The following is a 26,864-nucleotide window of genomic DNA, read 5'->3' on the forward strand; positions in this document are numbered from 1 at the left end:
ACTTTCATGCTTCCTCTGAAACTATATTTCATAGTTATCTCAAAAACATCCCACTAATCCTAGAGCCGTGGATGGTATGGATGACTGGGTTCCATGGTAGGTAGCTCCTGGGTCATCAATAAAACACTTTTAAAAAGAATAATTTCTTTCAATAAGTTCAGTTCAGGATCTAAGAACATCTGTTAAAGAATGTTGTATGAAAATTCATTCTTTTTTTAAACCAATTTTAAACTTTAGACTTTTTATTTTGTATTGAGGTATAGCTGATTAACAATGTGATAGCCTCAGGTGAAGAGTGAAGGGACTCAGCCTTATATATACGGGTATTCATTTCCCCCCAGATATCTCCTCTCCCATCCAGGCTGCCACATAATATTGAGCAGAGTTCCATGTGCTAAACAGTAGATCCTTGTTAGTCATCCATTTTAAATGTAACAGTGTGTACATGTCCATCCCAAACTCTCTAACTATCCCTTCCCTCGTCCTTTCCTGTGGCAACTATAAGTTCATTCTCTAAGTCTGTGCATCTCTTTCTCTTTTGTAAGTGCATCTGTATTATTTATTTTTAGACTCCATATATAAGGGATGTTGTACAATATTTCTTCTTTGACTTCATTCAGTACGACAACCTCTAGGTCCATCGATGTTGGGGCAAATGACATTATTTCATTCTTTTTAATGGTTGAGTGGTATTCCATTGCATACATTGTCTTTAGCCATTCCTCGGGAACATTTAGGTTGCTCCCATGTCTTCGCTATTGTCAACAGTGCTGCAGTGAACATTGGGGTGCATGTATCCTTTTGGATCATGTTTTTCTCTGGATATATGCCCAGGAGTGGGATTGCAGAGTCATATGGTAGCTCTATCTTTATATTTTTACACATTCGTTTTTGATACAGGGAATTTTCAAAAAGTAAAGCCCTTGAATGGCAAACACAAAAAGGAAAAAAATGCTTTCTTCCATCCCAAACTCGTTTTGGTTAAAGGTATCCATTTAGAGTGAGTAAACGCCTTCATTATCTATTCAGCCTTCCTTAGCATCTTAAGTCTCTGCCCAATCTCTACCTTCTTCTGTACTACTCAAGAGCAGACAGGAGATTTTAAGAGTATGTGGCTGTCTTTCTACTGAGGCATGTGGAGGGAAATGGTGGAGAGAGTCACTTTTCTATTTCTACCTGTGGATTTTCAGACAAATCACATAACTTTTCCTACCCTCAATAAATGTTATTATTGGGAAAATCATATCTTTCCTAATGAAGGAGCAGACATTCCCATAAATTCTGACCAGTCTCCATTTATGCCCCCGAGTTCTGAATGTCTATAGTGCAGCATTGAGAACAAGGCATCAAGGAAATGAGAAAAAAGAGTACATTTGATGGCCAGTGGATGAGAGATACTTCCAATTAACCACCAAGAAAATCCTTTACAGAAAAGAAATGTGTAGTTTATAAAGTGCCACATAAGAGTAACTCATTTTCACTGGTGACCTGCCTTCCTATGTCATGGACCATGCCTGTGTCTGAAGCTGAGATGGAGGAGTAGATTAGATTTTGTTTAGAACAGCCCCAAGTGGCAAACACAAATATCTGTTCTCCCTCGAAGCAAAAGAGTTGCTTTTTAAAGTTACCTAAGAGTCTGGATTCTCTTTAGACGTGAGAATTCCAAACTGACCTAGGTCCACTAAAACTAAAACCATAAATGAATCCCAGATCTGTTTTCTTTCCTGTCTTCTCAAAGAGAATGTGTACTTGAGAAAAACTAGTTATGTCCCAGGGTGAAATCTGGGTGGTCAGTCTGGAATGGAATGCACTGTTTTTCTTACGGTACTGAGTTATTTTATGACTTATTTGATATTGATTCAAACCCCAAAACACTAGGCACAAAGAAGATTAAGAAGTGGAAAAGGAGGCACCGTGAGAACCGAGAGGCTCCTGGAGTCGCATTGTGTGCAAATCACAGCTGTTTAGAACCAGAAGAAAACCTAGAGCTAGCTTAAGGCAAGCCTGATGTTTTAGAATATCTATTAAAAATGTCAAACATACCAGTGCTTTCTAGTTTCTTTTTGTGACATATTCCCTACGTAGTTGCTCTAGAGGCGTAGAACGTGTTCAGTATAGAATCAATCATCTGAAACTTTTGAAACCTACTTTGGCTTAGTAGTTCATATGCTCCACCAAAAAAAGGAAAATAATGGCGTTTTTATTAGAATCTCTTTGATATAAATTTGGGGGAATTGTCATCTTTATAATATTAATTCATCCTATTTAAATCTATCTTATCATTCTTATGTCTTCTTTCATGTTTAGCAGAAAACTTATTTTTCTTTGGTAATAATAACAATAGTAATGATGACAGAAAATATTTGTTAGTGATATTAGATGTTAGGTACCCTACTAAGCATGTAATATATTATGTAATCACTTAATATTTATGATTAATAATACTATGTTTAAAATTCCTGAATATAGTTTGTTGGACTTTCCATCAGTACTTTATATTTTTATTGCTTTGTGAACAAGTATTTCTTGCAGGTGTATAGAAATACAATTTGCCTTTGTATACTTTTCTTCTACAAATCCCTGGAGGAGGGCATGGCAACCCACTCCAGTATTCTTGCCTGAAGAATCCCATGGACAGAGGAGTCCATAGAGTTGCAAAGAGTCAGACATGACTGAAGCGACTTAGCAGGCACACACAGGCACTTCTACAAAGGACAGTTTTTTCTTCTCCAAATGTATACCTTTTATGATTGTTTCTTTTGAGACAACTACACTAGCGAGTTTATCTAGAATGATCTGAAATGGAAGGAATGATGGCATTCAGCTTGTCTCTGAATTTAAAGGAAGATGTTTAATGTTTCAGCATGGTTTGATATACCTTAATTTCTTTGATCTGCTCTTTATGAGGTTAATTATATTCCCATCAATATTAAGAAAATAAATTTGAAATAAAACATTTAGTTTTAACAAATGTCTTTTCTGTAGCTTTTTAAAATAATTCACATGATTTTTCTTTTTAATTAGTTCATGCAGTGAATTATATTCATAGATTTTCTAATGTTGAACTACCTTATGTTTCTTGGATAAACTCAACTTAATTGTTATGTATTACCTTTGTAAGATATATATATATATATATATATATATATATGTTACTTTGGCTTACATTATAAAATTTATATTTGTGGATGAGATTAGCTGTTGTTTCCCTTTCTCATACTGACCTTGTCTAGTTTTAGTACTGAGATTACAGTAGCCTTATAAAATGAGTTGGAGTTTGAAAATTCTTGACTTTAAGTGAAATTGGTAGGACTACCTTTAAAATACCATTAAGCTCAGTGTTTTATTTGTGGGTTAGTTTTTATCTGCTGATTCAGTTTCCTTAATGTTTACATAGAATTTTTTAAGTTATTTAGTGTTCAGGGTTTTTAAGATTTTGTGAGATACAGCATATTGCAAAAGAATATATAAAAACATATATGTAGTATTTATAAGTTAAAGAAAGTATACATTATTTTAATCAGATCAGATCAGTCGCTCAGTCGTGTCCGACTCTTTGCGACCCCATGAATCGCAGCACGCCAGTCCTCCCTGTCAATCACCAACTCCCGGAGTTCACTCAGACTCATGTCCATCAAGTCAGTGATGCCATCCAGCTATCTCATCCTCTGTCGTCCCCTTCTCCTCTTGCCCCCAATCCCTCCCAGCATCAGAGTCTTTTCCAATGAGTCAACTCTTTGCATGAGGTGGCCAAACTACTGGAGTTTCAGCTTTAGCATCATTCCTTCCAAAGAAATCCCAGGGCTTATCTCCTTCAGAATGGACTGGTTGGATCTCCTTGCAGTCCAAGGGACTCTCAAGAGTCTTCTCCAACACCACAGTTCAAAAGCATCAATTCTTTGGTGCTCAGCCTTCTACAGTCCAACTCTCACATCCATACACGACCACAGGAAAAACCATAGCCTTGACTAGACGGACCTTTGTTGGCAAAGTAATGTCTCTGCTTTTCAATATGCTATATAGGTTGGTCATAACTTTCCTTCCAAGGAGTAAGCGTCTTTTAATTTCATGGCTGCAGTCACCATCTGCAGTGATTTTGGAGCCCAGAAAAATAAAGTCTGACACTGTTTCCACTGTTTCCCCATCTATTTCCCATGAAGTGACGGGACTGGATGCCATGATCTTCATTTTCTGAATGTTGAGCTTTAAGCCAACTTTTTCACTCTCTACTTTCACCTTCATCAAGAGGCTTTTGAGTTCCTCTTCACTTTCTGCCATAAGGGTGGTGTCATCTGCATATCTGAGGTTATTGATATTTCTCCTGGCAATCTTGATTCCAGCTTGTGTTTCTTCCAGTCCAGCGTTTCTCATTATGTACTCTGCATATAAGTTAAATAGCAGGGTGACAATATACAGCCTTGATGAACTCCTTTTCCTATTTGGAACCAGTCTGTTGTTCCATGTCCAGTTCTAACTGTTGCTTCCTGACCTGCATACACATTTCTCAAGAGGCAAATCAGGTGGTCTGGTATTCCCATCTCTTTCAGAATTTTCCACAGTTTATTGTGATCCACACAGTCAAAGGCTTTGGCATAGTCCATTAAGCAGAAATAGATGTTTTTCTGGAACTCGCTTGCTTTTTCCATGATCCAGCGGATGTTGGCAATTTGATCTCTGGTTCCTCTGCCTTTTCTAAACCCAGCTTGCACATCAGGAAGTTCATGGTTAGACAGTCATTATAGTGGCCTGTAAGTAATAGTGGGCTTCCCGGGTGGTGCTAGTGTAAAGAACCCACCTGCCAATGCCAGAGACAAGAGACCCAGATTTGATCCCTGGGTGGGGAAGATCCCCTGGAGGAGGTCATGGCAACCTTCTCCAGTATTCTTATCTGGAGAAACCCATGGACAGAGGACCCTGGCAGGCTACAGTTGATAGGGTCACAAAGAGTCGGATATGATTGAAGTGACTTAGCATGCATACACATACATGAAATAGTATGCTAGCAAAATTTAACAATTAGCTCAAAAATGTATGTATACACACACACATATGTACACGTATACATATATGTTTATTATTATTATATAAGTTTATTACTATAAAGAATGTATAATACATAATTTATAAGTACTAATATACAATAGTCTTATAAATTCTGTATAGCTAATTGATTCTCTCAGAATACTTTCAGCAATTTTTGACAAACTCTTGTGTCTGTTGTCAACTTATGGTTGCAACTGACAAATGGGTGTCATTCAGACTGATTTTTTATTTATGTCAAGAAGGAAGATGAATGTACAGAAATACATGTCTGAATTTAAAAAAACATGAAAGGCATATTCAACTTCACTTGTTCATCAGAGATGCAAATGACTTCTTTGTCGTTTAATTGGATAATAGTATTTGAAGAGTGGGGGGAAATTTCCTCAATATTTTGTACTATTTATAATGTAGCAACTGTAGACATGACACACTTTTAAAGTCAATCTTTATTTTTATCATTATCTCCACCATTTTAGACAGGAATAAAACAAGAAAGCAAGCCCCAGTCTGGAAGGTTTGATAATATCCATGGTGTGAATATTCCCACTGTGGCCTGTTTTGGAAATGGCAGAAATAATTAAGCTTATGATATAGATAATGGTAAAATGTATCAAAATAATTATCACATGATGGTTTCTAAGTACCACCTTTGTTTTGAATACAATTTATTTAATTGTAAGTTTATATATTTTACTTTTAAGAATAAGTCAGTTTAACAAATAGCTTGTAAATTTTCTAAAATGTAACAATTGGGTTTTGATGCAGTATGCTACTACCTTTAAAGCTTTATATGATCTGCCTTCATCTCCTTCATCTTGCTGATTCAGTTTCCACGTCTCTTCTCACATGATTCCTTACTCCAGCCACGCTAACCTCCACACTGTTCTTTTGTTTCCTTTCTTACCTGTCAGATACCCTTCGGCTTTAAGAGCTTTCACCAGAATCTTTTTTAGAAATGTCCCTCCCTCCTTCTCCCTCTCTGCTTTCAAGTCCAGCTTCAGTTGTCACCTTCTCAATGAATTACTCCTCCCCTGGAAAAAAATTTTCAAATTCAATCCATGTTCCTCCCTTGCCCCCTGATAATCCTCACCAACTATTTTCCCATAACACATCACTCTCTAGCCTATAAATAACTGACTTTTTAGCTTTAATTTTTATTGTCTCTCTTGTTGTCATTGTTGTTCAGTCATGTCCGACTCCTTGTGACCCCATGGACTTCAGCACACCAGGCTTCCCTGTCTTTTACATCCAGAGTTTGCTCAAACTCATGTCTACTGAGTCAATGATGCCATCCAGCAATCTCATCCTCTGTTGCCCCCTTCTCCTCCTGCCCTCAATCATTCCCATTATCAGGGTGTTTTCAGTTCAGTCCAGTTCAGTTGCTCAGCTGTGTCTGACTCTTTGCAACCCAAGGACTGCAGCACACCAGGCTTCTCTGACCATCACCAGTTCCCAGAGCTTACTCAAACTCATGTCCATTGAGTTGGTGATGCCATCCAACCATCTCATCCTCTGTTGTCCCCCTCTTCTCCCACCTTCAGTCTTTCCCAGCATCAGGGTTTTTTCCAATGAGTCAGTTCTTTGCATCAAGTGTCTTTTTCCCAATAAAAATAAGGTTGGTGAGGACAGGGATGTTTGCTTTGATCACTGATGTATCCCAAGATGTGAGAACAGTAGCTGTCACAAATTTGAAACTCAAGCAATTATATGGTGAAAGAAAAATAGGAGGCAGAAGAGGGGGGGACAAAGGGAGGAAGAAGAAGGAGCAAAAGAAAAAAGATGGGAAGGAGAGATAAAACCTACCATCTAGGCCAAGAAATAGAATATTTCCATGGATTAGTAGTTCTGTAAGTCCTTCCTGATCATTTCTTTCCTTCTCTCCCTCCCACTATCTAATCACTACCCTGAATTTTGTGACAATTATATCTTTTCTCTCTTTTTTTTAAAGCTGTTACTCCTATTTGTGTAACTTTAAACAATGCATAGCTTAGTTTTGCTTATTTGAAAACCTGGTGAAAATGGAATCATGTCATTTATATTCATTTATGTATAGTTTTCCACTCAATGCCATATTGTGAGAATTATCCAAGATGACCCAAATAGCTGTTGTCTATTTCAGCAAAGATTTTTGGATCCTGACAGACAACATGAGGCAGAAAAAAAATGTATCCAAATACTGTACAGATTTTTCAAACTACAAGTGTTTAAGTTTTTATTTAATAAATAGTATACAACTATACTATTTCTTAGTCCACAAAGTGGGTGCACAAATAATGTAACTTCCATTCTTTTTCTGTGACCAAGCATAGTTTCTAGCTGAAGTCCCTTTGTTGCATGATTATAGAAAGCTTGTGTGCATAAACTTATTTAAATGTTTTAATGGAATCAGAGTAAGCTTGGCAAGCACTTCCCTAATGGCTCAGGTGGTAAAGAATCTACCCACAGTGTGGGAGGTCTGGGTTCGATCCCTGGGTTGGGAAGATCCCCTAGAGAAGGGAATGGCAACTCACTCCAGTATTCTTTCCCGGAGAGTTCCATGAACAGAGGAGCCTGGTGGTCTACAGTCCATGGAGTTGCAAAGAGTTGGACATAACTGAGCAACTAATACAGACACACACACAAGCTTGGTAAATGTAGGATATTGGGGAGGAAAAATTAAGATTTTTTTTAACCTCCTTTTCCTTCTTCTTTAGCTGGCATCAAAGTCCCCAGAGACTAATGAAGTGTTATGGGTTTGGGATAAGGACAGTCCTTGTTTGACTTCTGGACACTCTCCCTCTCATCCCTCCAGACCGATATCCTCCCATCTGTTTCAAGCTATTAGCTCCTGCTTCTGACCGTGAATCCCTCATTTCTATTACTATGGGCCAGCAACACTTTGCTCTCACAGTCTGCTCACTCTCATTCTTCTTTACTTTTGATGCTTCTCAGGCCTAGAGGACAGGCTGCTCTTCCTCACATACGACTGAAAACTGCTTTTCCGGACGTTTTCTCTCACTTGCATATAGCCAACTCTACCTAAGCCTTGCACCTGAGAGCATCTACCTTGCTTCCACCTTGCAAAATTCCAGATATGGGCACTCTGAGGAGACAAAGTTCTCCTTTACTTGTAGATGCCTGATTTTATTTCTTAAATCTTTTATACTTTCCCACTTAGAAATAACCCCAAATGTGACAGGCCTGGCTAAGCCCAGGGTCCTGTCTCAGAGGCTGTAAGTTTCTAGCTTTCTTGTACTTTTCAATTCTCTTCCCTCTCCCATTTTCCTTCAGTCCCATAGGAATGGGAAAAATTGCCACTGGAACAATGACTCAAACCTTTCCCACCTCTAATCTGAAGGCTACCCTTAACTTTCTTGTTATTCTTGGTAAAAACCTCAGTCCGTGTCCATGAAATGAGAAACCTGGATCTTCTGGAGGTATGAGTGGAGAAGTAAAGAACTTGACTAAGTATTTTTCAAGAAACTTTGTCCCATACACGGATATGGCTTTTGAGTCTGAAGGCTAAGAGTATAAATGCCTTGTTTCTGGGTACTTCAGTAATAATACCTATGTTTGCTTGTCTGAATGAGCAAGGACCTTGGTGACCAGTAAATAGGAACAAAACCAGATAAGTTAATAGTTCACAGCATCAGTGCAACAAGGCAAACAGCTTTTGTAGTTGTTTCAGAAGCGAAATTAAAAATAAAGTGATTGTTAAAGTGACTTCATTTAAAACAATATTACTCAATTACCATTTATCAAGTGTTTTGCACTACTTTGCAAGAAAAAATATCAAAGTTTCATTTTTCTTTTAATTTGAATGGTTTTAAATGAACTGAATCATGTAATACAAAATGAAATTAAGCTTAAGTCCTTTGAGGTTTTTCAGTGGGGTTAATAGTTTTAAAAATTGTTTTGGAGGGAACCTGACATTTTTAGTCATAGAAAAATCAATTAAAAAAAGAGAGAGAGACAATCATCTCTTTGCTAGTAAGGTCCAATGCAATCTTAAGACATATTTAGGAAGTTGAATTCAGTCAAACCATTGACACAACAGTACTTAAACTCCCAAACACCTATATCACTCTGCACTCATATCTCATAAAATTTTGTTAGATTTTTTTTTTTTTGCTAGCAATCCCTATTAGTCCCTAATAGTGCACCTCACGCTTACATCTGTTCCCTAGAGAGAATAAAAATACATTTTTTTGAAAAGAACAAAAACATGTCCTTGTTACTTTGCATTGAATTACTTTATAATTCAATAATTTATAATTACAACCTTATAAAAGGTTGTTTATAAATATTTGTTCACAAAATATTTCAGTTACTATTTCCATTATCTTTTGATAAAACATAATATATTTTATGTTATAACTCCTAAACCCCCAGAACTGTGAATCTCCAGACTATTTTTGAGAAAATATTGCATACTTTTTATATGTCAGAAGGGACAAGTAAACAAGCAGAGGGAAGCAAAGTCTTTCAGAGACAAAAACTAGAGCTCACTCTCATTTTCTCTCTAATTATGGTTCAAAAGTGTAATTGCCAGTCTAAATGAGATCTTGCTAGTAATTTTTAAGTCATATTTTAAATTGTGAGTAAATTAAATTATGTATTCTATTATATATTTATTGTATTGTTCTTATTTCTAATTTAATCTCTTCAGCTAGCATTCTACATTATATTATTAGTGCAATAGAACAAGAGTATGCATTTGGTAGAATGGAACCTTTGGAAGACCAGAATTATAAAGTTCTAAGAGGTGGCATTCACAAAAGCCACTTAACCCTCGAAAAGCTTAAGGAACAGTTCACACAGTGAGTATGTGCTTTTTTGTTACTCATTCATTCACTCACTCATTTATTGTCAAGACATGACTCAGTTGTTTTCAACCCTGGCAGCGTATTAGCATCATTAGGACTACTTTGTTTTTTAAAAGTTCAATTGGCTTATCTCCAGTGTAGAGGTAGTTCAAAAATAGAACACTTCTGTGTTTTTGAATTAATATGGAGGACATGAAGGGGAGTGTGGGACACGATCAGCTCATGGTCAAGGCAAGCCAAGAACTGATTAGGATCTGAGCCAGCTTCACACTGGCAAACTGGACCAGGGAGTAGCAGTGTGTACCTTGATAATTCTGTGCTATAAAATATCACCTTGGAGCACATGTCTCTACCCTGGAATGTTTGCCTTCTCCTCTGAAAAAGTCAGTGGACTCTCTCTGTACCTTTATCCTGTTCTTTCCCCCTCATGTAATGCACTTCTTGGACCCTCTCATTCACTTTGCTTATTAAAATCTTACCTGTCAACCAAAACTCCATGAAAATGCCTTCTCCAAGTATAACCACCTCATTCATGTTTAGAATCAAACCCTATTCCTGCCAGAGATGCTCAGAAGTCTTAAACAAACCTTGTGCGCACCAGGACCCAGGGACCCCACAGAGACAGAACTGTGAGCATCTCCTGTGGAGGTATGGGCCAGTTTGGCCACAGGGACAGGGGCTCTGGGTGCAGCAGACTTGGTATGGCATAAGCCCTCTTGGAGGAGGTCGCCATTAACCCCACAATAGAGCTGCCAGAACTTACACAGGACTGGGAAATAGACTCTTGGAGGGCATAAACAGAATCTTGTGTGCACCAGGACCCAGGAGAAAGGACCAGTGATCCCACAAGAGACTGACCCAGACTTTCCCAGGAGTGTTTGGGAGTCTCTAGTGGAGAGGTGTGGGTCAATGGTGGCCTGCTGCGGGGTTGGGAGCACTGAGTGTAGCAGTAAGTACATGCATGGCACCTTTTGAAGGAGGTTGCCATTTTCATCATTACCTCCACCCTAGTTTGATCCCAGGTAAATAGCAGGGAGGGAACACAGCTTCACCCAGCAACAGAAAATTAGATTAAAGATTTACTGAGCATGGCCCCACCCATCTCTCCCATAAGGAAGCTTCCATAAACCTCTTATCCCTTTCCATCAGAGGGCAGACAGATGAAAAACACAATCACAGAAAACTAAGCAATCTGATCATGAGGACCACAGCCTTGTCTAACTCAATAAAACTATGAGCCATGCTGTGTGGGGCCACTGAAGACAGATGGGTCATGGTGGAGAGTTCTGACAGTACGTGGTCCACTGGAGAAGGGAATGCCCAACCACTTCAGTATTCTTGCCTTGAGAACCCAATGAACAGTATAAAAAGGCAAAAAGATAGGACACTGAAAGATGAACTCCCCAGGTAGGTAAGGAGCCCAATATGCTACGAGAGATCAGTAGAGAAATAAGAAAGAATGAAGAGACGGAGCAAAAGCAAAAACAACACGCAGTTGTGGATGTGACTGATGATAGAAGAAAAGTCTGATGCTGTAAAGAGCAATATTGCATAGGAACCTGGAATGTTAGGTCCATGAATCAAGGCAAATTGGAAGTGGTCAAACAGGAGATGGCCTGAGTGAATTTTGATATTCTAGGAATCAGCAAACTAAGATGGATGAAAATGGGTGAATTTAACTTATGACCATTATGTCTACTACTGTGGGCAAGAATCCCTTAGGAGAAATGGAGTAGGCATCATAGTCAACAAAAGGGTCTGAAATGCAGTTCTGCTGCTGCTGCTAAGTTGCTTTAGTCATGTCCGACTCTGTGTAACCCCATAGATGGCAGCCCACCAGGCTCCACCATCCCTGGGATTCTCCAGACAAGAACACTGGAGTGGGTTGCCATTTCCTTCTCCAGTTCATGAAAGTGAAAAGTGAAAGTGAAGTCGTTCAGTTATGTCCAACTCTTCGCAACCCCATGGACTGCAACCTACCAGGCTCCTCCATCTGTGGGATTTTCAAGGCAAGAGTACTGGAGTGGGTTGCCATTGCCTTCTCCATCGAAATGCAGTACTTGGATGGAATCTCAAAATGACAGAATGATCTCTTGTTTGTTTCCAAGGCAAACCATTCAATATCACGGTAATCCAAGCCTATGTCCCGACCAGTAGTGCTGAAGAAGCTGAAGTTGAATGGTTCTATGAAGACCTACAAGACCTTCTAGAGCAAACATCCAAAAAAAAAAAATGTCCTTTTCATTATAGGGGACTGGAATGCAAAAGTAGGAAGTCAAGAAACACCTGGGGTAACAGGCAAATTTGGCCAAGGAGTACAGAATGAAGCAGGGCAAAGGCTAACAAGGTTTTGCCAAGAGAATGCACTTGTCAGAGCAAACACCCTCTTCCAACAACACAGGAGAAGACTTTACACATGGACATCACCAGATGGTCAGTACCGAAATCAGATTGATTATATTCTTTGCAGCCAAAGATGGAGAAGCTCTATACAGTCAGCAAAAACAAGACCAGGAGCTGACTGTGGCTCACATCATGAACTCCTTACTGCCAAATTCAGACTTAAATTGAAGACAGTAGGGAAAACCACTAGACCATTCATGTATGACATAAATCAAATTCATTATGATTATACAGTGGAAGTGAAAAATAGATTCAAGGGAGGGATTAGATCTGATTAGATCAACAGAGTGCCTGATGAACTATGGATGGAGGTTCATGACATTGTACAGGAGACAGGGGTTAAGACCATCCCCATGGAAAAGAAATGCAAAAAAGCAAAATGGCTGTCTGGGGAGGCCTTACAAATAGCTGTGAAAAGAAGAGAAGCAAAAAGCAAAGGAGGAAAGGAAAGATATACCAATTTGAATGCAGAGTTCTAAAGAATAGCAAGGAGGGATAAGAAAGCCTTCCTCAGTGATCAGTGCAAAGAAATAAACGAAAACAATAGAATGGGAAAGACTAGAGATCTCTTCAAGAAAATTAAAGATACCAGGGGAACATTTCATGCAAAGATGGGCTCAATAAAGGACAGAAATGGTATGGACCTAACAGAAGCAGAAGATACTAAGAAAAGGTGGCAAGAATACACAGAAGAGCTATACAAAAAAGATCTTCATGACCCAGATAATCATGACGGTGTGAGTACTAACCTAGAGCTAGACATCCTGGAATGTCAAGTCAAGTGGGCCTTAGGAAGCATCACTATGAACAAAGCTAGTGGAGGTGATGGAATTCCAGTTGAGCTATTTCAAATCCTAAAAGATGATGCTATGAAAGTGCTGCATTCAGTATGCCAGCAAATTTGGAAAATTCAGCAGTGGTCACAGGACTGGAAAAGGTCAGTTTTCATTCAGTCCCAAAGAAAAACAATGCCAAAGAATTCTGAATCTACCACACAATTGCATTAATCTCACACACTAGTAAAGTAATGCTCAAAATTCTCCAAGCCAGGCTTCAATAGTATGTGAACTATAAACTTCCAGATGTTCAAGCTGGATTTAGAAAAGACAGAGGAACCAGGATCAAATTGTCAACATCTGCTGGATCATCGAAAAAGCAAGAGAGTTTCAGAAAAACATCTATTTCTGCTTTATTGACTTTGCCAAAGCCTTTGACTGTGTGGATCACCACAAACTGTGGAAAATTCTGAAAGAGATGGGAATATCAGAACACCTGACCTGCCTCTTGAGAAGTCTGTATGCAGGTCAGGAAGCAACAGTTAGAACTGGACATGGAACAACAGACTGGTTCCAAATAGGGAAAGGAGTATGTCAAGGCTGTATATTGTTACCCTGCTTCTAACTTTTATGCCAAGTACATCATGAGAAATGCTGGGCTGGAAGAAGCACAAGCTGGAATCAAGATTGCTGGGAGAAATATCAATAACCTCAGATATGCAGATGACACCACCCTTATGGCAGAAAACAAAGAAGAACTAAAGCGCCTCTTGATGAAAGTGAAAGAGGAGAGTGAGAAAGTTGGCTTAAAGTTCAACATTCAGAAAAGAAAGATCATGGCATCTGGTCCCATCACTTCATGGCAAATAGATAGGGAAACAGTTACAGACTTTATTTTTTGGGGCTCCAAAATCAGGGCAGATGGTGACTGCAGCCATGAAATTAAAAGATGCTTACTTCTTGGAAGAAAACTTATTATCAACTTAGACAGCATATTAAAAAGCAGAGATATTACTTTGCTACGATGGTCCATATAGTCAAGGCTATGTTTTTTCTGGTGGTCATGTATTGATGTGAGAGTTGGACTATAAAGAAAGCTGAGTGCTGAAGAATTGATGCTTTTGAACTGTGATGTTGGAGAAGACTCTTGAGAGTCCCTTGGACTTCGGGGAGATCCAACCAGTCCATCCTAAAAGAAATCAGTCCTGAATATTCATTGGAAGGCCTGATGTTGAATCTAAACTCCAATATTTTGGCCATCTGATGCAAAGAACTGACTCATTTGAAGACCCTGATGTTGGAAAATTTGAAAGTGGTAGGAGAAGGGGATGACAGAGGATGAGATGGTTGGATGGCAGCACCGACTCAATGGACACGAGTAAACTCTGGGAGTAAACTCCGGGAGTCAGTGATGGACAGAGAGGCCTGGCATGCTGCAGTCCATGGGGTCGCAAAGAGTCAGACACGACTGAGCAACTGAACTGAACTGAACTGAAACTTATTTCTACTGCAGTTAGTATATTTATGTTCTGCCTTCCAAGTCCCAGAATGGGAGGAGAAAATATATATTCAAAAGGAGTATACCAGTATCAGTGCTGGAATAGGAGTGGGAGTGGAGGAGATTCAGAATATGATGTCAATTACACATGCCTTAAAATTCTGATATTCCCCTTTAGAGGTGTGCACCATCCTCCACCCAATGAGAACCACTGTGTATTATAAGCTATTACAGTCAGAATGTGTTACGCATGTCAAAACTACAGAGCTTGATAAAATATTGACAATTGCTGATGAGGTCATTCCAAAAATATTTACAAAGGCCTACTAAGTTGAAAACAAATACCTATAGGTTTTTTTTGAGAGCAGAACTCGTGTGATGTTCAGTTTTGGATCTTCAGAGGTTACTGCTCAGCGCTGTGTAAGAGCTCTGTTAGTGTCGAGTAGAGGTGAGTTGACTCTTTTCTAGTAAAGTCTCATTTTACTGGTGAGTTCATATAAATGAAATGATGTTATCCATTATGTGGTACCATATTTTTCTTTGTTAGCTTAAAGATCTAAAATCCACAGATAAATGGCAAAAGTAAATGTGGGAATATTCCCCCTGAACTCCCATTGCTCAATGTCTATACTTTTATTTTCAGACACCCAATACCTAGTCCCTTGCTGTAATTCTACTTTGCAATGAACTGCAATAAATAAGTGTAAGAGTTCACAGGAGTTTTGTCGCCTCTGAAAACTCTGGAGTAAGAAGAGTGACAGATATTTTGGGAATGGAGAAGGTGGTGATGGGGAAGTTTGTGCGGGCTGGATGCTGTACTGTTGAGCAGAGATTATGGAGAGCGGAGGGGTGTAAAGAGGAGGGGCATTAAGTAGGGAACAGCTCTTTAGACAGTTCTCCTTTTCGTCCCTACTCTCTTCCAGCAAGTGTAATCAGAATTTATAGTCAGAATTTGACTGCGTCCTTTACTCAAGACCTTTTTCAGCTCCTCTACTAATTAACTCCGTTTCAAGTACATTGGAAGCTTTATTGTCTTAACATTATGCTTTAAAGCAAAAATTTAAATCATCATTTGTCACCACTCACCTCTGTTCTCTCTCCAAAACCTCTAATCTTTCATTTCTCTTGACTTAAGAGTTCTCCTCTTCTCTTTCTTCTCTCTGCCTCTAAAACCCCTAGTTGCACAGAGCAATGTAGTTCTGGCCTCTCAGATTTAACCCATTGAACAAAACAAAAGCCTGACAATTGGCCTAAGGTATCTATAGTTCTTTAAGCATGCTCGAAAGTCTCTAGTGTGATCATTAGTTTATTATTAGTTATTATTATTATTAGTTAGTTTATTATTTTCAACTTCATTAAATCCTTATAAAAACTTTAATTTTCTACTATTATTAGGACATTTTAAAAAAACTTCATCCCTATACCTACAACCTACGTCTGTAATTAGAAATCATCATATGAGTTACTGATAAGTTGGATGCTTTCTTATTTTTAACATAATTTATTTGAAATGTATTGAATATACAATAGCATTATAGACAAACATGTTTACTTAAAACCATTTATTTTAGAAAAACTCATAGATTTTTCTCAAAAGGAAACAAAGTTTTCTAAAATAGCTCTTATATAATTGCTTGAAAAATTAAACAAAACTGGAAGTCTTTCCCACCAGTAGTAAAGGAAACATTTAAACTTGATGAAAGAGCATTACAATTTTAAAAGATCAAATTTACATTATAATTAGCATGACATTTTAGTAGACTGTAATAGGTTCACTAATTAAATCTTACGTATTGTTATTTGGATTTGAAATATCTTAAATTGCAATACTGTATATTATATATAATAAGTGATTTTTGTTATTATATTATTATTAGTGCTAAACAGAATACAAATTTATACTCCACTAAGTACATATTTACTGGCCAGGCAATATACTGAGTTCTTTCACAGTCATTATCCGTTTAACAGCCAAACAAGCTTATGACTTAGGTATTATCACCATTTATCACTGTGAAAACTGAGGTCCAAAGGAGGTGAATTAAGCCACAGAAGCCATAGATTTGCACATGTGTTATAAATGAATCAAGCTTCATTTCTTTTCACAGTTTCATATAATACACTGAGAATAGCAACATGGTAGGAGTAAACCCAGAAAAAGGAAAAAAAATTCTTTGGAGCCTTATTTAAGACTCGCATACTTGCTTTATCAAACCTATTTCTGTCCAATCCCAACATACCTGATCCTATGAGCTTTCAAAAAACAGGCAAGTTATAGCTTAAAGACATTTTTTATTTAAAATGTTGAAAAATATGAAATGTTGCATCATTTATTGATTTGCCCATTGGTCATTTATATAAACATTTATTATAGCAACTCTACAAGGGAAGAATTGTAGTCTAATAAAACCGAGGCTCAGTGAACCTAAATTATTTGTCTAAATTCACAGAGTCTTTGAAAACGCTGGGATTTGTGCCTAGTTTGTCTACATTCAAAGCCAGTGATCTGAGTAGTTTCTAGATCATCTTCGAAAAGTTGTTTGTTGGTTTATTTGCATTTTCCAAACTGCTACATGTGAAAGTGAAAGTTGCTCAGTTGTGTTCAATTCTTTGCAACTCCATGGACTAATCTTTCCCTTCTCCAGGGGATCTTCCCAACCCAGGGATCAAACCCAGGTCTCCTGAATTGCAGGCAAATTCTTTACCAACTGAGCTATCAGGGAAGCCCCAAACTACTACATAGCAGAAGGCTTACTGAAACTGTTCGTTGATGGCGGAACTATAACAACTGCAGAATTTAGGGGTTTGCCTTGTGGCTCAGCTAACAAAGAATCTGCCTGCAGGGCAGGAGACCTGGGTTCGATCCCTGGGTTGGGAAGATCCCCTGGAGAAGAAAAAGGCTACCCACTCCAGTATTCTGGACTGGAGAATCCCATGAACTCTATAGTTAATGGGGTCTCAAAGAATAGGACACGACTGAGCGACTCTCACTTACATGATTGCTCTAGTGTGTGTGAACCCCTCACCTATATTTGCATGGATAATAAAGCTTGGAAAGAATGTAGGAGTCACAGGCTTGTTTCTCCTGGTGATTATTGGTTGGTTCAGGAATAATGAAAAAATGGTTTCCCCGAGGGTGGTAGGAGTACAACAAGCAGAGATCTGGGCTGGCAGGAAGATGAGTGGAAGGAAGATGTGGTCCTTACTCAATTTGGAAGTGGAGGTGGTCTTTGAAGCTGATGTATCTTGTGGCAATAACTCTCCATCCATCTTATTTTGGAGATTATTTTACAATGTATATAAATATTGAATTATTATGCTACATACCCAAAACTAGCATATAAACTAATAAATGTATATGTAAATTATACCTCACTTTAGAAAAATGACAGCACAGCTTATTAGATTCATAGAGTATCTACTTTAGTTGAAATCAATTCGAATTGAGCCCTGGGAATCTAGACATTTTAGGCAATAATTCAAATGCAGAAAAAAATAAACTGAATTAGAAAAAAAAAGAATCATTTCAAGATCACCACTGATAAACAAAAAAAAAATCATGAAAGTTTTTAGGGTCAAAGTAAAAATGTTAAAAATAAAAAATATATCAATTATATTTTGATAATTTTACCACAATAATTCTTACAAACGTGACTGGTCATAAATGCTAATTACAGTTTAGCTTTTCACAACTTTTTTATATCATTTCTCTAGATTGTTAAAACAAGGTCCTTTTTTTTCAGAAGCAAAAACTGGTTCACAGAAGTGTTATGCTTTCCTGATCAGTAGACATCTTTAAGTAAAACCTCATGCATGGTGGCAGCTCTCATTTGACCAAAAGACTTGAAGATTTCAGTCTACTTCCTGGAAATCTGTGGAGAGGAAGGGGATCCATTTGTGCAGATTGCTTAATTAGTGTTGCCAACCACATAAATAACAGCTAAAAATCCCTTGGTTCACCCAGCTCAGCTGCTATGACTATATCAGCATCCTTATGTTCTCAAATATTTGCTTAAGTGGCATTTTGTTGCATTTTTCTTTACTGAGATAATATAGTGTGTTAGTAAATATTCTTTGAGCAGCTAATCACTAATTTTGTCATTTCTGTGATAAAGCTTATCTTTATATTTCTTCCTTCCAAGACACCAAAAAGGTAATGTGTTTTTCATAAACTTAATTTATATTTTATATTAATTTTAACCTCTGTTCTGCTGACCAAATGCCTTAATAATTTTCTGCCATTATAAATGATTTATAAAAATTTTAAGGCACAGTTATCATTGAAAAAATGTTTATACTTTAGTAGATGTGAATGACAGGGGTAAAATAGCCTAATTATTTTTTGAGATTTGAGAATGACTTGTGCAATATATAACTGGGTTTAAGATTAGCCAAAGTACTTTCCTCCTGAAAAGTTTATTTTTTTTTTGAAATTACTCTTCTACTCCTTTTTCACTGTGATCCCCTAACAGCTGACTTCATGGTTATGGTACTAGACTAGTAGGAATACCCCAATAATTAATTAGCTGAGACTGGCTGGTGTCTAATACTGAAGAATGTATTTTCACAAAGAAGTTATTTATTCTTACTCTCTGGATTCACCTTCATAAAAATAAAAAGTGAGGGGAGCTATCATTTACCCATCAGATGTAATTTCAAAGATAAGGCATATAATCATACTGCTGCTGCTGCTAAGTCACTTCAGTCATGTCTGACTCTGTGCAACCCCATAGATGGCAGCCCACCAGGCTCCTCCGTCCCTGGGATTCTCCAGGCAAGAACACTTGGAGTGGGTTGCCATTTCCTTCTCCAGTGCATGAAAGTGAAAAGTGAAAGTGAAGTCGCTCAGTCGTGTCCGACTCTAGCGACCCCATGGACTACAGCCTACCAGGCTCCTCCGTCCATGGGATTTTCCAGGCAAAAGTACTGGAGTGGGGTGCCATTGCCTTCTCCGGAGTTTCTGCTTAACTTACGAGAAAATGTGCCACAGTTCAATTCCATTAATCAATTGAGTGAATTACTGTAGAGTGAATTGATCTTGACTCTTCTATCAACTTTGATTCTTAAGTTAATCCATCAAGATAGCCCATAGAGTACATCCCGCAAATCTCTCTCAGATCCATCCAGTTTTCTGCATGAGTGAAGAAGGAATGGAATTGACTTATTCAAGTTACTCAATTTGTAGAGCTGAAATGTTCCACCTTTATCTAAATACTTTCTGTTCAGGATTCTGCCACTTAACATACTTGCTTTTACTTTTTCTTGGCACAGAATCCTTTAGGAAAAGAAAACATTTCTAAAGAAGAGTATTTATTCTGTAGACCTAAATGCTGTCAAAAAGAAGATATTTTAGCTAATCCAGGAAACTTGGCTTGTGGCAATTCACTTTTTCCCAAAAAGAATATTTCATTGTAATTATTATCCCTTAAAGTGTGCCTAGAGTTAGACCTTATATATAGCCCAAACTTTTCAATTCTGAGTTTATTTCCTCTAGGAACGTTGTTCAGACTTTGACTAACATAATGTTGCCTTGTTAACTGTGGGAATCTAGGAAATTCCCAGAAGTCATGCAAAAAAAAAACAAAAAAGATTTATCGCTGAAGTCTTTGTCTTTCTTCAGTCAGTACAGTCACTCAGTCGTATCCAACTCTTTTTGACCCTATGGACTGCAGCATGCCAGGCTTCCTAGTCCAACACCAACTCCCGGAGCTTACTCAAACTCATGTCCATCAAGTTGGTGATGCCATCCAACCATCTCATCCTCTGTCGTCCCCTTCTCCTCCTGCCTTCAATCTTTCCCAGCATCAGGGTCTTTTCCAGGGAGTCAGTTCTTTGCATCAGGTGGCCAAAGTATTGCAGCTTCAGCTTCAGCATCAATCCTTCCAATAAATATTCAGGACTGATTTCTTTTAAGATTGTCTGGTTTAATCTTGCAGTCCAAGGGACTCAAGAGTTTTCTCCAACACCACAGTTCAAAAGCATCAATTCTTCAGTGCTCAGCTTTCTTTATGGTCCAATTTTCACATCCATACATGACTACTGGAAAAACCATAGCTTTGACTAGATGGACCTTTATTGGCAAAGTAATATCTCTGCTTTTAATATTCTGTCTAGGTTTGTCACAGCTTTTCTTCCAAGGAGAAACATCTTTTAATCTCATGGCTGCAGTCATCTTCTGCAGTGATTTTGTATCCCAAGAAAATAGGCTGTCACTGTTTCCCCATCTATTTGTCATTAGTGATGGGAGTGGATGCCATGAACTTCATTTTTTGAATGTTGAGTTTTAAGCCAGCTTTTTCACACTTCTATTTCACTTTCATCAAGAGGCTCTTTAGTTCCTCTTCACTTTCTGCCATAAGGGTGGTATCATCTACATATCTGAGTTTGCTGATATTTCTCCCAGCAATCTTGATTCCAGCTTGTGCTTCATCCAGACTGGCATTTTGCATAACCTTTCTTCAGTTCAGTTCAGGTCAGTTCAGTTGCTCAGTCATGTCCGACTCTTTGCAACCCCATGAATCACAGCACACTAGGCCTCCCTGTCCATCACCAACTCCCGGAGTTCACCCAAACTCATGTCCATCGAGTTGGTGATGCCATCCAGCAATCTCATCCTCTGTCGTCCCCTTCTCCTCCCGCCCCCAATCCCTCCCAGCATCAGAGTCTTTTCCAATGAGTCAACACTTCTCATGAGGTAGCCAAAGTATTGGAGTTTCAGCTTCAGCATCAGTCCTTCCAATGAACACCCAGGACTGATCTCCTTTATAATGGACTAGTTGGGTCTCCTTGCAGTCCAAGGGCCTCTCAAGAGTCTTCTCCAACACCACAGTTCAAAAGCATCAATTCTTCGGTGCTCAGCTTTCTTCACAGTCCAACTCTCACATCCATACATGATCACTGGAAAAACTATAGCCTTGACTAGACAGACCTTTGTTGGCAAAGTAATGTCTCTGCTTTTCAATATGCTGTCTAGGTTGGTCATAACTTTCCTTCCAAGGAGTAAGCATCTTTTAATTTCATGGCTGCAATCACCATCTGCAATGATTTTGGAACCCCCAAAAATAAAGTCTGACACTGGTTCCACTGTTTCCCCATCTATTTCCCATGAAATGATGAGACCAGATGCCATGATCTTCGTTTTCTGAATGTTGAGCTTTAAGCCAACTTTTTCACTCTCCTCTTTCACTTTCATCAAGAGGCTTTTTAGTTCCTCTTCACTTTCTGCCATAAGGGTGGTGTCATCTGCATATCTGAGGTTATTGATATTTCTCCAAGCAATCTTGATTCCAGCTTGTGCTTCTTCCAGCCCAGCATTTCTCATGATGTACTCGGCATATAAGTTAAATAAGCCGGGTGACAACATGCAGCCTTGATGTACTCCTTTTCCTATTTGGAACCAATCTGTTGTTCCATGTCCAGTTCTAACTGTTGCTTCCTGACCTGCATATAGGTTTCTCAAGAGGCAGATATATTTAATTTCTCTGAAGAAATTATGAAAAGTGTAGGGGAAAAGAAAAATGATCCAATAAATATCTTCAGGTGAGGTTTAATACATAAGCCATCTAGGGAAAATGATGAAAACCTTCAAGAATCTGATGCTCAAACTTTATTTCCATATCATCTTCAAAACCCAACCGAGGCTCAGTTTGTAGCAAGATAACTTATAGTGAGTGACCTTTGAAGAGTTGGACTACTTGTGATTTGTATCAGGAAACTTTTGTGAAAGTTGAAGACAGAAATTCAGCACAAGAACCCACACAATAAAAATATCTCATTACTCTGGACATGGAATTCTTTCAGAAGTGTTCTGTGTCCCCGTATCTCCCTTCTATCTGGACTAAGCATGTATACAGCTGCTGGTTACAGAAAACCCAGTCATCCTTAAGAAATAGAAATCTCATCAAATAAAAAGTTCAACAAAAATAAGGTAATAGTTTTGGTGTTTTCTTCAATGTAGAGATAAGAGAGTATCTATAAACTCCAGGTGATAGTGAAGGACAGGGAAGCCTGGTGTGTTGTAGTCCATGGGATGGCAGAGTCGGACACAACTTAGTGACTGAACAACAGCAGCAACAATTTAAAATAAGTTCACCTCCATCTTGAAACCTCCCTAGTGGCTCAGACACTAAAGACTCTGCCTGCAATGCAGAAGACCTGGGTTCAATCCCTGGGTCCAGAGGATCCCCTGGAGAACGGAATGGAAAGCCATTCCAATATCCTAGATTGGGAAATTCCATGGACAGAAGAAACTAACTGGCTACAGTCAACGTGATCTCAAGGAGTTGGACACATCTAAGCAGTTAACACACATCCATCATGAAAGTAATTCTGTTATATTAGCCATTGTGGTTTAGAGATCCCACTGCTCCCACAATCCTGGCTAAATGTCATAGATCAGTAAAGTGCTCTGTGACTAAATGCTTAAAGTGCTTTTATTTTAAAGCATGGATCTACAAATTATAAATGTACTGCATGCAATAGGAACAAATTGCATACATGACCAGGAGAAGCGATTTATTCCACTACTAATTTCAACTAACTATTAAGTAGACAAGGTACTCTACATACTTTTCTTCAAAATAGCCCTTCATCAGGGCCAGCCTAAGTTAGGAGGAACATGTACGTAGGAGAGAAAAAGTAGCATGAAAGGCATTTTGTGAGAACATTAGTCTTTCTCATTCCAGACTAGATAGCTGGATTCCCAAGACTGGTTTCTACTTTGGGTGACTCTTAGACCTTAATCAATGTAGTTATCAACTAAGCCCTCTAAGATTTGGTGATTAAAACTAAACAAGACAGAAAAAAACAATTGTTTGGGTGTATGTTTGTCAAAAAATATGAATAAAATATCATCAGGTATATCTAAAGCCTCCTTGAATTTTGGAGAAGGCTCCCAAATATTTTCTGAATCTTTTTTTCTGTAGTACATACCTACTTGCTGAAAATTATGTGTTCAGCTTGATGAAGATTGTAAGCAGTTTTTGTCTCCAAGGGGAAAATGACAAACAAAATCAATTCATAACTCTTTCTTTTCTTGTCTTCTATAGATGGAAAATCATACCAAAAAAGTGCTCTTTCCACTGAAGAATTTGATCATAAACACTAAAAAATTAATAATTTGTGATGTTTGCAGTCTTAGAAACAATTCATTGTCCTTGCTATGTACAAATATGCATGGGAAATAGTATATGCAGTTTGCAATCCCTAAGGTCTGTAGTTGATGGTGTTGCAGGATGAAGTCAGAAATCATTGAGACAGAAATGATGGTGGAGTTTTCACATTCACATCTTTTGACTTTTTCAGTGTACTTACCTCAGTCATATATTTATGCTAGACTTTTTTTAATTTAAATTTATTTATTTTAATTGAGGCTAATTACTTTACAATATTGCATTGGTTTTGCCATACATCAACATGAATCCACCTTGGGTGTACACGTGTTCCCCATCCTGAACCCCCTCTTCCACCTCCCTCCCCGTACCATCCCTCTGGGTCATCCCAGTGCACCAGCCCCAAGCATCCTGTAACCTGCATCAAACCTGGGCTGGCGATTCCTTTCTTATATGATATTATACATGTTTCAATGCCATTCTCCCAAGCCATCCCCCACTCCCTCTCCCACAGAGTCCAAAAGACTGTTCTATACATCTGTGTCTCTTTTGTTGTCTCGCATACACGGTTATCATTACCATCTTTCTAAATTCCATATATATGCATTAGTATACTGTATTGCTGTTTTTCTTTCTGGCTTACTTCACTCTGTATAATAGGCTCCAGTTTCATCCACCTCATTAGAACTGATTCAAACGCATTCTTTTTAATGGCTGAGTAATACTCCATTGTGCATATGTACCACAGCTTTCTTATCCATTCGTCTGCTGTTGGGCATCTAGGTTGCTTCTATGTCCTGGCCATTATAAACAGTGCTGCAATGAACAGTGGGGTACACGTATCTCTTTCAATTCTGGTTTCCTCGGTGTGTATGCCCAGCAGTGGGATTGCTGGGATAAGGCAGTTCTATTTCCAGTTTTTTAAGGAATCTCCACACTTTTCTCCATGGTGGCTGTACTAGTTTGCATTCCCACCAACAGTGTAAGAGGCTTCCCTTTTCTCCACACTCTCTCCAGCATTTATTCTTGTAGACTTTTGGATAGCAGCCATTCTGACTGGCGTGAAATGGTACCTCATAGTGGTTTTGATTTGCATTTCTCTGATAATGAGTGATGCTGAGCATCTTTTCATGTATTTGTTAGCCATCTGTGTGTCTTCTTTGGAGAAATGTCTGTTTAGTTCTTTGGCCCATTTTTTGATTGGGTCATTTATTTTTCTATAAAACTCCTAGAGGAGAACATAGGCAAAACACTCTCCAACATAAATTACAGCAGGATCCTCTATAACCCACCTCCCAGAATATTGGAAATAAAAGCAAAAATAAACAAATTGGACCTAATTAAAATTAAAAGCTTTTGCACAACAAAGGAAACTATAAGCAAGGTGAAAAGACAGTTTTCAGAATGGGAGAAAATAATAGCAAATGAAACAACTAACAACTAATCTCAAAAATATACAAGCAACTCCCGCAGCTCAATTCCAGAAAAATAATGACCCAATAAAAAAATATGCTAGATTTTAAATAGAATAACTTCTCATTACTCCTGGAGAAAAGGAATCTCTATTATTTCTTCTCCATGGTATGAGAACATGGCAAGAGAATATTTGGGTTCTTCTTGCACCCTTCACTTTGAAATACCCCTGAGTATAGGCCTTGTGTGGATCTTGGGATCTGAGTCTTAGCCTGTCTGTCCTGCAGTTGTTACTATAGGAAGTAATAGTAAAAGGAAAGTTTTGTTTTGTAGGGAGTGCTGCTCACCTTACTATCAAACTACTCATTCTTCTCTGAAGAACTGAATCTTGAATCTTAGTAGTTTATCAGAACAGGAAGATTAAAAATGGCATGTTTTTTCAACTTCAGTCTTTGCATTGTATTTCTCCAGGCAACACAGAATGCTATTGCTCTTTCAGATACAACAGAAACCTGCCCCTTTGGGTCAGAGAGTTACCACTGTGTGACTGTATTATTTAATATGTGATTCTGAGGTTGAAGGCTTAGTTTGATCCTTAGATGGTATGTGATTTTGGGCAATAGAAATTTTGGGGGAAGATTAAAGGGTAAAATATAAGGATTTTTTTTATATGCCCAAAATATTGGGCATAGTGCTTGGTTGCTGCTGCTGCTGCTAAGTCGCTTCAGTCGTGTCCAACTCTGTGTGATCCCATAGACGGCAGCCCACCAGGCTTCCCCATCCCTGGGATTCTCCAGGCAAGAACACTGGAGTGGGTTGCTTGGTACATGGTAACTATTTTTTGAATATTAACTACTGTTTTTGCTGTTGCTGGTAATACTATTAATAATAGCAATAAACTTTGCAATTGTTACTTATTAACCTATATTCTAAGAGATCACTTATGATTTAATAAATCAATATGTAACACCACATTCATGTTAAAAATACATGTAGACAGACTTTAATAAGGATTTGAAATTTAAAGTTCTTTATGTATTAATATCATATACTTTTTAAAGGTTTAGTATGAAGACCTAGTGGAGAAGGAAATGGCAGCCCAGTCCAGTACTCTTGCCTGGATAATTCCATGGACCAAAGAGCCTGGCAGGCTGCAGTCCATGGGGTCACAACTAATGCACACACTCACGTAAAGACCTGGAGTTTAAAATCTGATCATATCTTCCTCATGTTCGTGTTTGGGCCCTTTTAAAATACCAAAGCTCAGAACCTTATGGAATATTGTAGGCCAGAGATTGTGGATAAGTGGGAAGATTATATAATGTGCTTGCTGCATTGGTTTTTCTAACATTATTAAAATTGAATAATTTAAGAAATAAATTTCTGATTATAGTAGCATGATGTTATAAAATCTCACACTGAAAGTAAAAACTTAAGCCAGTTTTTGTTTAACTTTCAAATTGAGTAGAATTGATGACAAAGCAGGAAAATAAAGAATTGATCTTTTAATAGTTCCCTAGAGCCAGGAAACATGGATACTCTATTCTGCATATATAGGGGAGTGAGAATTAATGACTTATGCTTAGAACAATAACCCTCAGGGTTTTTAGCAGGGTTATCTATTATTAAAACAAGTTCAATTATGTTCAGTATTCTCCATTTAGGCACAAAAGTAGATTTGCATGAAACATTTTTACTGAAGGCAGTTGAGATCTCTTTTTTTCTTAATCCAGGTTCAAATAGAAAACCCAATTAACTAGAATACTAAAAGCAAAGCCAAAATGTTTTAATCAATTTACAATTTTTCCCAACTTTT

At 38.1% G+C, this 26,864-nt stretch overlaps 1 protein-coding gene across 4 annotated transcripts in view; it reads left to right on the plus strand.

Moving 5' to 3' along the window:
• Positions 1-26,864, plus strand: part of PDE1A (phosphodiesterase 1A) — a 395,971-nt gene that overhangs the window by 353,149 nt on the left and 15,958 nt on the right. The window contains exon 14 of one of the 4 annotated variants that reach the window (XM_070802679.1): positions 1,879-2,222. The exons of 2 other annotated variants lie outside the window; for them this stretch is intronic. In XM_070802679.1, the coding sequence (XP_070658780.1) occupies positions 1,879-1,997 (119 nt within the window). In that variant the 3' untranslated portion in view covers positions 1,998-2,222. Of the gene's footprint in view, positions 1-1,878; positions 2,225-26,864 lie in introns of those variants that run through there. One more of the 4 variants, XM_070802682.1, reaches the window with a different exon arrangement.

This window comes from Bos indicus, chromosome 2 (genome assembly GCF_029378745.1).
Source record: "Bos indicus isolate NIAB-ARS_2022 breed Sahiwal x Tharparkar chromosome 2, NIAB-ARS_B.indTharparkar_mat_pri_1.0, whole genome shotgun sequence".
NCBI classification, from domain to species: Eukaryota; Metazoa; Chordata; class Mammalia; order Artiodactyla; family Bovidae; genus Bos; species Bos indicus.